This window comes from Magallana gigas, chromosome 3 (assembly GCF_963853765.1).
Source record: "Magallana gigas chromosome 3, xbMagGiga1.1, whole genome shotgun sequence".
NCBI classification, from domain to species: domain Eukaryota; kingdom Metazoa; phylum Mollusca; class Bivalvia; order Ostreida; family Ostreidae; genus Magallana; species Magallana gigas.
In genome coordinates this window covers 21,673,401-21,689,737 of record NC_088855.1, presented here as the reverse complement: position 1 = coordinate 21,689,737, position 16,337 = coordinate 21,673,401, and the positions used below count along the sequence as shown (strand labels likewise).

Below are 16,337 nucleotides of genomic sequence, written 5' to 3'. Positions count from 1 at the left end.
ATACACGTCCTTCGCCCTTTTTTCAGAAGTCTCATAATCGCTAAAAAATTATCAGATTCATTGAATGAGATAAATGATTATAATAAATATGTATTAACCATCATATAAAGTAATAGTTATGAAAATATAGTATTTTTAATAATTAATATTGTTTTTTAAATTCATTAGTATGGGGATTGAGGGTCAAGTACGTCTACAGGGAGAAGAGCGCAACACTTTTAGATATTGATCAGGAGTCGTCGTTCTTTATAGTAGCTCTTCTGAAAAGTGAGATTGATTCAATATCCAAATGTTTACCTGTGTGACACGGATTTGCAGTCACGGAACTCGGAACTGGCGAAAACCCATCCTCCGAAGTCATTTTCTCTCCCAAATTTTAAACAGATTGCGTTTAATATTTATAAGTTTATAGTTAAAAAAAAGACAGAATGGCGCTACAGAGTGAAAAGGTAAAGGGGAAACTTGCTATGGTCACCGCGGGAAAAGTCCAATACGAAGTGATGATAAGCTACGACGCGGAAGATGCAGATGTCGCCAGCAAATTGAAAGGTCCAGTTTATTTTCTACTATTTTATATATTCCTTATTTTTAAAAAAAAAATGATCAATAGAGAATAGGATTGTGGACCAATAGCTATCGGCCCACAATCTTCTCTTTTGAGAAGTGGACAGTCTTAGGCTACATCCACGAATACCTGTCCACTTCTCAAAAGAAAATACCACAATCCATGCACATGCATATACATTGTTACTTATATTTGACAATCTGCTGGGCGGTCATGAATGTAACGTTAGGTGGTGTAGGTTATGAGTCTTATGACCAACCTTTTTACATTTTCAACAGTCTTTGTTTGTGATAACATTACAAATCAATTTAATACCATAAAATCCAGTAACTTCATAAAACATGAGTGACACAAAAGGGGCTTGTCTTATAGCATAACCGAAAAACGGTATTGGCTGTGCTGCATAGTTATACATAGCATGTGCTGCATAAAAAATAGTGGCTTTAAAATAATGTTGTTTTAAAGTGAATAAACTGGAAAAATATATACATATAAGTAACAAGGAATCATTCTTTGAATATTACGAGGGTTGTTTGGAAATTATTGAGACAACTCGAATATTTTCTTTTCTAATTGACGAATTTTGGTGAAAATTGGCATAGACACTGAAGAAATGCCCACAATTAATAGAACAAAGTAATATCAAAAGAATATTTAATATTTGGTTTACGACGGTAGATAAACAAGTCGGTGGTCGGTGTTCCCGGCGCAGCCATGAACTCGGAGATTTAACAACTTAAACATCTACTTAGTAAGTGTCCGTAGAAATACAGTTAATGATAAAAGAAATCAAATTAAATATGTTCATTTTGCTATTCTTTGCGACTAACGTTTGATTAAGTTTCACTGATGTTCGAGTTGAAATACGGATATGATACACATATATGTACCAAACAATAGAAATCTGACAACGACTTCACATTGAATTTTGACGTCAAGGCAGCGCATTGACAACCGTCAAACAGGTGGACATCTCAGAAGAAGACCTTTTAAGGCCACGCAATTGCTTAAAAAACTATACGATGACAAGACAAGGTATAGAGCTTCGGCTCATCATATTTGTTTCAATGATTGTTTAACTAGAATTAGGCCAAAGGGATTAATCATCTAGTGCTTTTGACACACTAACTGTTGTCAACAGTTCTAAAATATATATAAAAAAATGACTGCAGGAGACATTCACAGTAATTAGACTTTCAGGTAAAAATAACTCGATTTTTTCGAGAACAACAAGAACACAAGAATGAGAAAACATGTTAATGATGACATCTGAAATGAAAACAAAAGATGAGAAATAAAGAATAATTCTTATTTCCGTACGTTTGTAAGGTGTTTAAAACACAGAAGCAATAAGAAGCGTTAAAATGACGTTACAAAAAGTTTGCAGTTGCGCCGGGTCACTGGACGAAGGCACGTTGGTCAGCTTACCAGGAAAGATCTGTTCATGCCATGGACAAAAAACTTTTCACATTGATAATCTCTATCCTGATTCACGTTTCGGTGAAATTTCAAGAGTTTATCTTTTTTACTAAAAGAATAAGAGAAAATGTCTCAATAATTTCCGAACAACCCTCGTATGAGGTGAAAATTTCAGTCGGAGCCTGGTCAAATCTATCATAAAGCCCTTCGGGCTTTAATATTGGATTTGACCACGGCCCGACCGAAATTATCACCTCATAATACTCAAAGAATGATTCCTTATTCCTTAAAGATAATTTATATGTTTGGATAGTATTTGCAAGTTTCCAGACTGTTTTCAGATATGATTGGTAAAAAGGGAATCCATGCATGGACAGCAGACAGTGAGGCCACAGCGGGAACTGACATCTTCAATGCCATTGGAAGAATTATTGTAGATTGTAAGGTAATGTTACATGTTGATTATTTATTACTAATTATTCAACTGATATAAGAATGAAAACAAAAATAGATATATTTGTCAAAACACAGAGGTACAGTACTTACATATAAATTATAATAATTATAAACAATATCTAAATCCATTTGGCCCTACATGAAAACAATGTTTGTTATCAGGTACCTGCTGACCTATTGAAAATGTCCATTTTCCACATATCAAAAATCTGTTTTGTGTTTCTTTTTTATATATATATATATATATATATATATATATATATATATATATATATATATATATATATATATATATATATATATATATATATATATATATATATATATATATATATATATATATATATATATATATATATATATATATATATATATATATATATAAAAGAAAAAGAAAAAAAAGAGTTATACCTACCCATTCTGAAAATTGTAAGTCAGGAAACTGCAATTGAAGGATTTTTAAAGCTTGGCCTTTGACCATGATTCATATATTTTGATGGCAATGTTATCAAACAGTCTAACTTAAAAATTAGACCTCTTAGTTTCATGAGCAGCGACAGATAACAAAGAGCAAATTGAAATGTATAATTCTAATTAGATTGGTTCTAAAACTTTTGAAGATTGATAAAATACATATTCTATGTATCAATTATCTTTTTAATATGTTAGATATTTGTCTTCATCATGAGTGATTCTTCCGTGGCATCTAAACTCTGCCAAGATCAGTTGGCTCTGGCTTACGTATCAAAAAAGAACATTTTTCCAGTTCAACTCAATGAAAGAGAGGATCTACTGGCCCACATGGACAATGGAATGTAAGTATGATTTATATGAGAACCTGTTCATCAATCTGTTTTCAAGTGCTTGATTTTCAATGATTGTCATGAAGAAATCTAGCTTAGCCATTGCGAAATATTTTCAGAGCTGATTGTTTGTTAATTATAGTTGCAATATGTATGTATTTTTCATATTCACTTTAATTTAAAAAGTATACAGTCACATATTATTTTTAATGGCTACATGTGATGTGGTGTCTTAATTATGTAACAATTAGGCTACTAGTACTTTAATTAATTTACTTGAGAGAATTTTTTGTCAAATTGACTAAATTCAATTAAAACACGAAATAATAAAAAAAATACTAATACATGGACACCACCATATTAATTGAAGGCAATTTCACCTCATCAAACACTTTTTTTCCTTTAATCATGGATTTTTTTATTTATGTAAGAAAAAAACCATGCATGCATATACATAAAAAACCCTGACAGTGTAACTTAACCTTGAATCAAAACCATATGCATTTAATGGTAATTTTGATGTGATGATCATAAAAAAATTAACTAAAGATTGATCCATGGTTTTTTTTTGCCTTGTCTTAATCAGGAAACTGCAGTTAGCTGGATTTGAGTGGTTTTCTCTAAACAATGATTTGGAAAGTGAAAGTAATGAATTTGTGGACAGGGTGTGGGAAGAAGTCCAAAGTGAGATTGAACAGGAAAAAGCAGATGGAAGTAAAAAAGGTTTGTGAATATCTTCATACAATCTAATTAAAATTAGATCTTTGATCCGCTCCTAATAGATAGCTACACAAGTGTGGCGATCTATTTGGAGTGGATCAAAGATCTAATTTTAATTAGATTGATCTTCATAAAATTTAAATTAAGATTCAAATATTGAAATTGTACAGTTTAACCTTTAAAATATGATGTAAAAAAATTCATTGAAATTTTAATGAATATATTGATTCTTTTTTATGTTCGTACATTTCATTTTTAATATGCGTGGGTTTTTTTCCTCCGAGTCAGTATTGCTCATGCATATATAGTATATATCTTGTAGATATTAATTGTAAGATCACAACATAACTACATTGTATTACCTGTAGATTCTGAATTATTTTACTCGAGTACTTAGTTCCTTAAGTAATGTACTAATTTGCAAGAAAATAAAATCCTGAATGACGAATTTAACTTGTGCTGTGATATCAGTTATTCTTATATAGAGACTGTTAGAACAAAATCGCAAGGGATGCTTCCCGAATTTGACTTTATTTCTTAATTACAGCAATTGATATATACAATTTATAAACACTACATATATGAATTGTATGAGAGAGAGAGAGAGAGAGAGAGAGAGAGAGAGAGAGAGGAGAGAGAGAGAGAGAGAGAGAGAGCTGGCTGTAGACACTTAAAAGACAATGCTACATGTGGAAATTCTAAGGGTACCTGAAACATTTAAACACATATTTTAAACACATATTTTTCTTTGACCTAAATAAATAGTTAAAGACTCCATTGAGCTAATTAATAAAGGAAGAGTGTGGAACAATAATCTTTTTTTTTTCATAAAAAGAGGGGTAACTCTCTAGAGTTTGTTATACATACGTATAACAATTTTTTACTGCAAATAAAATGGGAAAGAAGAGATATTTTTCTTAAATGTATTACATTAATTATATTGTGAAAATTAATTACCGGTAATTAGACTATCTAGAACTGTTTGCAACTGTATATAATCTCAGTCAGGATAAGATTTTATCATTACACTCCATTACATGTAACATTAAAACTTGCTAATACTAGCTACATGTACAATTAGTACCCCATTTCTTAATACATTATATAGCATATATCTTATATTTCTAACTTCTTTGGTACATATGTATTAGAAACAAAGAGCTCTGGAGAACACAAGGGAACAGGTAACCTACTGGGTTGAAAACTGAGAACTAACTACTGCTTAATGATTTAAAGCACTTAATCTTTTTTCACTCTAGTAGCTGTTAAAGGGGTGGAATGGTCATTGCCTTTCTAGGCTGTTTGGACCTTCTGGAAAAAAAGATAATTCCTGATCTGTATAATTATACCATGTATAGACAGGAACTAGAGAATGTTCCAACTGGATCATTAAAATCCAAAAGCTAGAGCTATAAAAATCAGAATGTACGAGTTTTTATATATATATATATATATATATATATATATATATATATATATATATATATATATATATATATATATATATATATATATATATATATATATATATATATATATATATATATATATATTTCAATCTGATTGTAATTCACCCATTGACCTCCCAGCCTCCTTAGAAATAGCTTTTCTAATTGTCACTACCAACCTTTTTTTAGTTCACATCATGTGATTTGTAGAAGCATCTTCCTGTTGAAGGTCCAACTGTGCAGCAAAGGTATTTAGTTGCTGAACTGTGGCTCCACGGGAAATTTGGGTCGACGGACTGTCCTTCAGCTCGAGTTTCCCTTTGAGCTACAGTTCTGCAGCTACCAACTTGAAGGGTGATGATGAACAATATATTATATATCACCTGGCTAATGAAAATGGTTTTAGGTTTGAATTCTGTCCTTCAGCATTATAAACAACAATTTTTAGCAATCACTACTTTCACCATGCAGTCATGAATTTTATTAACTGATGTGAAAAGGAAGATGTCTGAAACCCTCGCTAGGTTTGAATTCTGTCCTTCAGCATTATAAACAACAATTTTTAGCAATCACTACTTTCACTATATATGCAATCATGAATTTTATTAACTGATGTGAAAAGGAAGATGTCTGAAACCTTTTAAGGGGCTTGGTCACGATTTTGGTCAAATTCTATTTTTCTGTTTATATTATTTACAATGCTTTAGGAATGCATTTATAATGATCAAATGAAATTTAAGAGTCGGCAAAAGAGTAATAAGCAAAATACAGGTTTAACAATTCTTTGTCATGTAAACAAGGCTCGTGCCCTGTTTTTTGTTTACGTAGGTTCAATATACCAGTGAACAGTCTTTTTCAAGCTGTTTGTCTATCTTCTTATTAATTTTAAGCATAAATAAACATTTCATACAGTTAACACATTCATTTTAGGTCCTCAACTTAAATTGTCACTTCGAAATTCAAATTGTAAACAAAAGCTTTGTTTACGTAGCAAAGAATTATAAGCTCTGTAACTAGCTTATAACTCAACGAATGGCACTCAAATTTTGGAAATTAAAAATTTTTGCCTATTAAAAATGCCTTACTTACAAAGAGCTGTAAACATTAAAATCGAAAAAATAATTTTTGAACAAAATGCCCCTTTAACCAGCAAAAATCCTAATTAACTTGTAATACTTTGTTTGAAGTGTACACATTTTTGTGTGCTCTTCTTGAATGAAGGGCATCTATACATTGAATGTTGGAACGTTTATCAACATAGACTTAATCACTGTGTGTAATTTCTTTTCTCATAGTGTGCATTTTGTTTTCATTTGATGTGTTTACTTTCTTGAAAAACAGTCATGTGAGCAGATGAAAGATTTTCTGTAAATTTTCATTGCATGTATCCAAAAAAAAAAAAACGCCCCAAAAACCCAAAACTAGTACTTCTGATAGCAATGGAACTCGTTCCTGTAATTCAGTGATAGAAGGGTAGGAGTGTAGAGAGGGATTTATAATAAATCAGTCTCCCCTCTTACCGGTAATTTGTTTATTTGTTGATTGAATAGATTATCTTGTTGCTTAATAAATGTCTCTTTGAATTGATAGTCATTTTTAAAGCGCTAAGCATAGCTCAGCGCTTTATTGTCGTTAGACTTCTATTTCCGGTGCAAGGAATAACTGCCCTCTATGAACAGAAATATACATCATTTAAACTGGTAAGAGGTATAGGGAACCAGTTATCTGGGTGACGGAAATGGCCGAGTAGATACGATTGGTTTGCGGGGCTTACGTACATCATCACGGGATGCTACGCAGTGATGAATAAATATAGTGCGTATTCAGAAGCTAAAATATAGAAAAATAAAATCGATTCTTTGCAAGAAAATGTCAAAAACTGTGATAAATAACTGTTCAAAAGGTATAGTTTGTGATTTTAACATATCTTTTTTCAGGCAAGTATCCATATACAAGTCGTGTTCAGCTTTAATACACATCATCTTAAGAAAGTAACATATATTTAAAGAAATCTGGCCTTCGATACTTTAAACTGATATTCATTAAACATAAACCAAAATTTCAATAAGGCTCATTTCCGCCTACGCTTGCACACAGTAAATTTTCTTAGAACCAAGCTAGGTTAGCGCTTTTCAGTACTTTCAGTACTTTGATTTCAAATTGTCATTTGTTAAAAAAAAAATAAAGAGTATGTGATACATGTATAAAATCATTGCATTGTTTTACCTTTCTACTTTACACACTTGTCCATGAGCCCTATTGGTATAAATTTAATTCTAAAATATAAACATGTTGTTCCCACTTGTAATATGTGAAATTTGGGATTTTCATTGTAAAAAAAAATACATTCTTAGCTAAATATTTCAAATGCAACGCAATGTTTGTACATGTAAGTAAAACATGTATTGGTTGTCTTTCTTTTATCAGCTGCAAGAAAAACCTTTAAGAGACAAAAGACCTTAACAAACTTAAACAAAAGCCTGTCCAAAACAAAGATGTCTAGACTTCACCTAGAGGATGCTAGTACTTATTGGAGTCAGTCCTTTGGGAAAGAAACCACCATTACCTGGGACAGGTATGATCTTGTCACTGCAATTACAATGTGGTCTTATGACCTCTGTACAAGGATGGGTTTGATACGTTTTAATTACATTTTTTAATGAAATTTTGATGGATAATTTAACAGAGTATAAGTGATTTTGTAATCAAAAATCACTTATAAGTTCTCTTGATGATCAGTCGCAGCGGATGTATACATGTATGATAGGGCGCAGACCTCTGCATACATTTTAATGAGCTGCGTTAAATAATTCTTTTCAAGAAGTGAGACAATGGCGACTGGTATTCGGATTTACTACTTGCATTAGAAGAATATGAATCATATTTTTAATAAAGAAGCTCTTGTAAGAAAGCTTATAAGTACTTACTTTTAATTAATAACAAACGTTATGATATGCATACACATGGCCAGGCTAAGACCAGTTAAAATGGTTGTTTGCAATATCCTTTCTCAGCCCAGTATTTAGACTTTGGGTCCATGCATTGGTTCGGTAAATTTGTTCCCCAAAATTGCTTTGGAATTCAATACTGTAACCATTGTACATTGATTTGTTCATTGTAGATAAATGGAAATTTGAAAATACTATGATTTCAATAAAAAACATTTGAGTAAGGTACTTTTTCGTTTGTCGGTCGAGAAAGGACAAACACACGGGATTTTTAAAAGTGACTTCACTATTAAAAATTCCACAATTATAATTCCTTAATCGAGAGCGTCCATATTTGTGGATTTACTGAAAATGAATGCTTTAAAAATACGCAAATTCGGGAATAACGGTCCTATTAATAAAAACATTACAATATCAGACATCGTATTTTTTTGGTGTAATTTCGCGGATCGACTCAGCTGCGAAATTAATCTAATTAGAATTAAAACTTCCGCCCGCTCCCCGATTTTCGATGTGTCGCAACGTATCAAAAACCAGGGGGGGGGGATGTAAGTTCTAGTTTTTATTAAATTTTTACATGTCATTTCTAGGTTTAGGAATAAGATCCTTGGCGACTTTAAAGCTGACTTTGAAGAGACATTTGGTGAAAAGGACACAGAGTGGCTGCTGTCGATTCTTCATCGGGAGATGATGGTAGACAGCGGTGAGAACATGTTGAAGAAAGAGAATTATCTGGGTAAGCATTGAAACCCTTAATTTATTTTGACTGTTAAACAATTTTCATTTCAATGACCCCCTCGCGCTAACATCCGTGCCAACGAGAGATATTAATATAAGTTGTAGAACTTGCTTATCAATCGTTGTAAAATAAATAAAGTACAGTTTTTTTTTTTTTTTTTTTTTTTAATTTTCATTTGAAAAGATAGAACGTATATAAAGAACTATTTAGCATTCTTGTCCATCACTGTCATATGAAAACTGTTGCTGTAAGAAGTAAAACATGGAGACAGTGATAAAATTATAATAAATTAACATTCATGAGAAGTCTACGAGTCTCGTAGTTTGGTAGACAACGCTTTTGACTGCTTTTCCTGACAGAATTCTGTAGCGTGGATGACGTCATACACCCGCTGTGGCTGAGGGTCCAGGAACAGGCACGTGAGAGTTACGCAATGAGAGAGGTGTTTAGCATGGACTCCTCTGTCAGAGTCCAGGCCATCGAGAACCTGGGTAAGTGGAACACAGAAATGACCAAATTCACGGAATATGTATTATACAGCGGGTCTACTAGAGAAAGGGGCAAGAGCGTGGTTTGGAACCCCCGGCCTTTCAGATATTGCCCCCATATAGCTTCTATTTTTATTATTTCTACAAAAAAGGATTTTTCTAATAATTAGACACTCATCTTTGGGAAAAAATTCTGGCTCCATGTCCGTATATTACACTTAAAAAATATGTGTGTCATATTATATGTCTAACCATGTCCCGGTTTTAATATTTCCGATATTAAAATTTATTTCGTACAATATCAGATGATCACAGAATACTAACAATACCATACTTGAACATTTCTTTTTTTTTGTTGCTAAATTTACATTTTTTTTCAGACCACTAACTTTGGTTTAATTTAAAATTAGTTTCCCAGCTCTACTCCCGCTCCAAATATACGCAAACGTGAATGTCCACACAACATTATACACAGGTGTACAAAAATATGAATCACCGCTAAGAGAGAACCTTTGTCATATATATAATTAAAAATCTTAATGATATTTTTACCTATTTTCACTCATTTGAAGGCAAGTACAAAAGCGCCACCGTTATCCAGGCACTGATTGACCTTTTGACCGACAGTGACGTCAACATACAGGCGGTGGCCATCATTTCTCTGGCCAGAACGGGCTCCAATGACATCACGACGATCGTCAACCTGAAGAAGAGTCTGAAGTCCAAGGACAGAGTGGTCCGTGAGGCGGCCTGCCTGGCGCTGGGTCATGTCAAGGCCACGCAGGCGGTGGAGGCTCTGGTAAATCTGTGGTAGGTCAGCCCCTTCCCTCCACCCCGGACCAAAAACTATGAATTATTTGATTAAAACTTTCAAATTTTTCATAGCAAAATTTTGAGTTTTTAATCATTATTTATTTCTAATTTAAAAAACCCCCCAAACAACTGCATTGTGTCATAGTATACATGTATGTCTATTGCAAAACGTTGTTATTTTTATAAACGTAATCAATCAGTGTGTCATGTTAACGCATTGCAAAATTTGGAACTTTTTATTGTTATCTAAAAGAAAAAAATAGAATTATTAAAGTGCCACAGTCTAAGAATTTAACAAAGTAACATTTTATTCCAACCACACAAATCTTCTTATTTCTATCTGGTTTTCCACGAGCCATTCCCTTTATGGGCCATTCCAATACACATGCTTAATAGACATGTCAAATTCCTTGTTTTACCTGCATGGCTGGTTCACTAGAACTGAAAAAGGATCCTTAATGAGATTCTTCTATGTTTAGTTTTTTTTTTTTTACATCACTTAATGTATTTACTTCATGCTATGCCCGGGAGAGAAATTTTTAGCATTCGTCATTTTCTGATTAAAAATTCAGTAGAAGAAGTTGAAAAATAAAAATTATAAATTCATGTTTCATGATTCATATATTTCTCTCTTACTAAGGAGAAATGATATTATTTCCAACGTCAGGGAGGCTGCTCTTGTTGCGCTGAAAAACATCGGCGGGCAAAAAGCCAGCGAGGCCATTCGAGTGACGACGGTGTTAGAAAAAGAGATAAGAGCACTGAAGACCTAGAAGGATCTCATCCTCATTTTGAGGCTTGCAAACAGGATTCTCTGGCTACTTATTGTATGTTAAGGTCTTTCATAAACAATCTGAGATTAAAAAGTGTTTAAAATGATGGAGAGAAAAATACCAGAAGTTCCAGTCTGATTAAAGAGGGGGTTTCCCCCCACCGATGTTTTGATAATCTTTAAAAAGAGCTGGATGTTTTAAAATTTACAACATTTTATAAGATTTTCTACTTTAATCTTGAATTAATTTTTTTTCCTAGATGTTTAGAATTTTGAAGTGCATTTCCTTAATTTTGGATATCTCCATGTTTCTTTTCGTAATAATGTTTTTAATAGTCATTTTCACAGGGGTTTAGTTGACCATTAATTTTGGAAAACAATGTATCAAATTTTATGATGTTTTCTTTTCATTTACAAAATTATCAAATACATGTTACACAAAATGGTATATTTTTAACTAAATATCAAATATAATTTTATTTCATAAAACACGCACTACTTTAGAGAATGTAGTGTTCAAATAATTGTTTCCATATATTTGATGGAAGATGTAAAAGTCACTAAACGTTTTTTGAAGTGAATTTCACGAAACCACAAGGCATTCTTGATAGATAAAGTTAGCTTTTGTATATTTCTATTTCTTCTTTTACATATCAGATAAGTAAAAGACGTGATCACGTGGGTATCCGACCATGTTTTTGAATATGAGAACTTTGAACTCGTGCACTCAATGTTATGTTTATTGTCTGGACACTTTATAGAGCAATATTTTACAAATGCTCATGTTATACCGTTTCATTATATTTATGATGCAAAGTTGAAGAATGAACTTGTTCTTGCAATAAATAATCAAAAATCTTAGGAAGTGTTAATGGTTTTTCGTTGTTCCGTGCTTGTAAAGATGGTTTTTATGCGCGTAATTTATCGCATTTCCTTATATTACAGTGTTTTATATAGTTGGTGTTTATAAAAATAAAGTTAGAATGCAAAACAAGAAGAAAGAAGACGGTGTCAGAGAGACAAACGAGAGAGAGAGAGAGAGAGAGAGAGAGAGAGAGAGAGAGCAAAAATAGATGCATCATGTTTACAATCTAAAGACATGAGGAAAAGGGTGTGGGGGTAGTTGACATTTTGTGCTCAAAAATAAAAAAAATGTATTGATGACAATGTTTACCGGGTTGGCATTGAACGTTATTATACAACCTATAAGAAAAAGATGTACAATGTAAATTGTATTGTGAAAGTCGTTTAGTAGGAATTTTTAGAAAACGGATTTTAAAAAAAGTCACGGATCTAACAACGTTTTGTGGGTTACCTTAAAATTCTTTAAAAACAACTCTTTGTACCATTTTGGGATTATCAATAGGTTTGATGAAATCAATGTAGGCAGGTAGCAATCAAACTGATAGTGGGTTTTGTAGAGGTGAAGAATAACGAATATTACACCCTATAACGAATTGAATTATAAGCCTTAAAAGTTACCAACCATTCATTTCACTTTATTTGTAGTATTTATTTCAATATTATAATACTTCAACTTGCAATAGTACAATAAAATATTTCATTGAGTACACCCATAACTCATGTATCAATAATATTAATGAACAATTGAATCAAACGTTCATAATCAGGCGCTTATAGTTTTAAAGAAAGAACTATCAAGGAAAGTAAATTTTATTCTAAACATGGTAGGCTTGTACAAACTGGGTCGGTTAGACACTCTCAATTAATGACAAAAAATGTCATATTGTAACCAATAGAACCCCTATCCATTTTATTTCAACAGTACTTGGCGATGTTTGGTTCTCGATCTGTTTTTCTTTTCTTGGGGGAGGGATGGTTTTGAACATCCTGGTACGTAAATGTATTCATATACTTGATAAACTAGCGATGTGTATATGATTAGAATTTAACAACTGTTTCCCTTATGGGGTTGGGAGGAGGTAACCCATGCTTCATTAATTAATGAAACTAAATTTTGTTTCACAATTTGTAAATAACGACGTTGATTTATTCAAGGTAACCAAGGAATGTTCTGTATCTCTCTATTTTGTCATTTTGACAATTTTCATGACGGTACATGACTGTATGCAATTACCCTACGGCAGAATTTGATTTAGGACAGAGCTACTGTCACATAGATTGTGTGAAATCAAAGTACTGAAAGTACTGAAATCAGATGGTATGTATTGCACACTTTTACTTTTGAAATATAAAATTGGCTTAATTTATGAATACACTTATTAGGTCACCTGAGTCACTCGAGTGACCTATTGCAATTGGTTGTCGTCATGCGTTGTGCAGTGTGCGTCGTCTGTTAACAATTTTACATTTTTAACTTCTTCTTGACTACGAGGCCAATTACTGGCATTTTTTGTGTGAAGCATCTCTATATGGTAAGAGGAATCTAAATCGTTAAATTCATGGCTCTACCACCCCCGGAGGGCACAGGCGGGGCCAAATATGCAAAAAAGCCAAAATTTCAAAAATTTTCTTCTATACTCCAACTCGTGTGAGGGAACAAACTGAACGCATGGTTAAGATGTCCAGGAAGCCCTTCACCGAAATTGTGAAATGCATGGCCTCTGAGTCAGGGGTTCAGGCTCTAGGGTAGGGCCACTTTCGCCAAAGAGTGAAAATGTATTAAATCTTAAAAAACCTTCTCTACTCCTATAAATATTTGAATAAAACTGAAGGCATGGTTATGATGTCTATGGACTCCTCTACCTAAATTTTAAATTCATGACCTCTGGGACAGGGTTTTAGGCACTAGGGTGGGGCCAATTCAGCCATATAGTGAAAATGTTTTTAATCTTCTTTACTCCAACACACGTGAAAAAAAACCTGAATGCATGGTTATGATGTCCACAAACTCCCCAACCTAAATTTTGAAATTCATGGCCCCTGGGTCAGGGGTTCAGGTCATAGGGGTGGGGGTGGGGGTGGGGACAATATGGCCATATAGTGTTAATGCATATACCGTTTAAAACTTTTCTTCGGACAGCATATAAAAAAAAAGCCATCTGTCAAAATTGTGAAATTTCAGGTCTCACAATTTAGGGAATTGAATCTAAAAACACTCAAATAGTGTATAGGGTAGGGGTTCTTAATGCAGGTTGTGGCCAAAATTGTGATTAAGTGCTCGTGTATGTTTAAAAACGTCTACTGACACAGAATAAAAACTAACTGCATATTTAGGAAAAACATTAGGCTGTCATTTTTAACAATATTTTATGTCACCTGCATGAAAGGCAAGGATTATGGCTCGGAGGGGGTATTTATTTGTCTTATTCTTTTACTCTGCTCATGAATTTCAATGAAAAAAATGAGTTAATTCAAATGTTTAGAAAAGAAAAATAATGAAGCTGTCTTTCAAAGTTATCAATAAGATATTATAAAAGCATTTGAAAAGAGTTCAGGGAAGAGGATCATTACAGTTAATTGAGTTATCTCTCCTTGCTTCTTTACAATGGAGTTATCTTCATTTGCTTGTTCATATTTAGTAATTAATTATTGAATACAATGTAATTAAGAAGTTGTATGATCAAGAGTTATGCAAGTATTTTTATCACTTGAAACAAGACAGTTGAATTTTTTTTAAATAAACAAATAGACTTGTTAATACTTGTAGTATAGTAACAAAAAGTAAACTAGCCAACTTGTTTTAGTTAATCTATGAAAAAATATAAACATAAAACCCATTGCATTAGATACAAATATGGGAGTAATATTTTCTTCTGAAGTTATGCACGTTTTCAAAATTAGGTCATACACTCCCATAGAACCTTTAAGTCGATAGCTATAATAGTTCACTATGAATGATTTCAGGCAGGACGATTTTAATATTATAATTTTTCTATTCCACAATGAAACTCTATTAAGTGCATATATGAGACTCCTCGACAAGTTTGAGTATGGGCTATGGTACTCAGGTGACCTTTAAGGGCTATTGGCCTCTTGTTTTTATACATAAAGGAAATGTTCTTTTATTGAGACGTTCATGTAATGTGCTCTCAAGTCTGATTGAAGAGGAATCAAGAGATACCAAATCTGAACCGATCAAACAGCAGTTAAGTGTATAATGGCAACATTTGATATTTTCAAAAGTCTAAGAAATAATTCTTTTCCAAGAAAATTAATCCGAAAGAAAATGCTTTCTTAAATGTGTGATATAAATACGTTCGGTCACTGTATTTGCATGTTCAGACACATTTAAAAGAAGATTATATGGAGGCATTTATATCTATCAAATACAGCGTAAATACATTATTACATTATAACTGTTTGTTGTAATAAATTTACAATGGATTTAGAATAGATACACTCTATTGAACAAAAAACAAACATTAAGCAATTATTCAGTTGATAAAGTTAAATCCAACACTACAACATACTACTTTTACAAAATGAATTCAACTTCACTTATGTTGCATTTACGTTCTTCTTTGGGATGTTGTTGCTTAAAAGTTTACATTGAATTTTAAAAAGCACGTACCGAGCCTGAGGTTAAAAACACCAACAAGAACAGTTAAGTCGCAGCTGTGTGTATGAATACCGTTTCTCCATGGGGGTATTTTTATATATTTATACATTTAATTATCTCGATTACATAAAATGTGACAATACATTTTTCATAAAATGATCTGAAGTATATGGATAATACGGCCACTTCACATTCCTTGATATCTAAATTGATGACATGCGGCAATGATTTGATACTATGATAAATATACAAGCAAGTCTAGTCTTAAGATTCGTGTCTAATCATTGATTTACTACGGCAGCGTTGAAGGGCCAGATGAAAAAAATAAATATATTTTATTTTTTCGGACGAATAAGTTATTTGTTCGGAAGAATTGGGATTTGTTGGGACGAATAAGCTATTTGTTCGGAAAAATAAGCTATTTGTACCAGTCTGACGAATTACGATTTGTTCGTACGAATTAGCTATTTGTTCGGACAATTAAGCTATTTGTTCGGAAGAATAAGTTATTTGTACGGACGAATAAGTTATTTGTTCGGACGAATTACGATTTGTTCGGACAAATAAGTTATTTGTTCGGACGAATTAGCTATTTGTTCGGACAAATAAGGATTTGAATTGACGAATAAGGATTTGTTCGGACGAATCAGCTATCTGTTCGGACGAATAATTTATTTGTACGG

At 32.5% G+C, this 16,337-nt stretch overlaps 1 protein-coding gene across 2 annotated transcripts; it reads left to right on the top strand.

Annotated features, from left to right (window-relative positions):
* Window positions 1-283: 283 nt before the first annotated feature.
* On the top strand, window positions 284-12,032 carry LOC105332663 (uncharacterized). 2 transcript variants are annotated; one of them, XM_066078898.1, is made up of 10 exons: window positions 284-549; window positions 2,326-2,429; window positions 3,110-3,255; window positions 3,830-3,966; window positions 5,115-5,147; window positions 7,839-7,986; window positions 8,950-9,095; window positions 9,458-9,589; window positions 10,159-10,396; window positions 11,040-12,032. In XM_066078898.1, exons 1-10 carry the CDS (start codon window positions 429-431, stop codon window positions 11,170-11,172), a joined length of 1,338 nt encoding a protein of 445 aa, XP_065934970.1. In that variant the 5' UTR covers window positions 284-428; the 3' UTR covers window positions 11,173-12,032. The 2 variants fall into 2 exon arrangements, with proteins under 2 accessions (XP_065934970.1, XP_065934971.1); XM_066078899.1 differs by lacking the exon at window positions 5,115-5,147 and having other exon boundaries at window positions 285-549.
* Window positions 12,033-16,337: the final 4,305 nt, after the last annotated feature.

Bases quoted from the DNA above. Each gene is read 5' to 3' on its own strand.
- LOC105332663 (XM_066078898.1), top strand. From the start codon at position 429: ATGGCGCTACAGAGTGAAAAGGTAAAGGGGAAACTTGCTATGGTCACC. The intron at 3,256-3,829 runs GTAAGTATGATT...TGTCTTAATCAG, and splicing joins GCCCACATGGACAATGGAAT to GAAACTGCAGTTAGCTGGAT. The intron at 5,148-7,838 runs GTAACCTACTGG...TTCTTTTATCAG, and splicing joins TGGAGAACACAAGGGAACAG to CTGCAAGAAAAACCTTTAAG.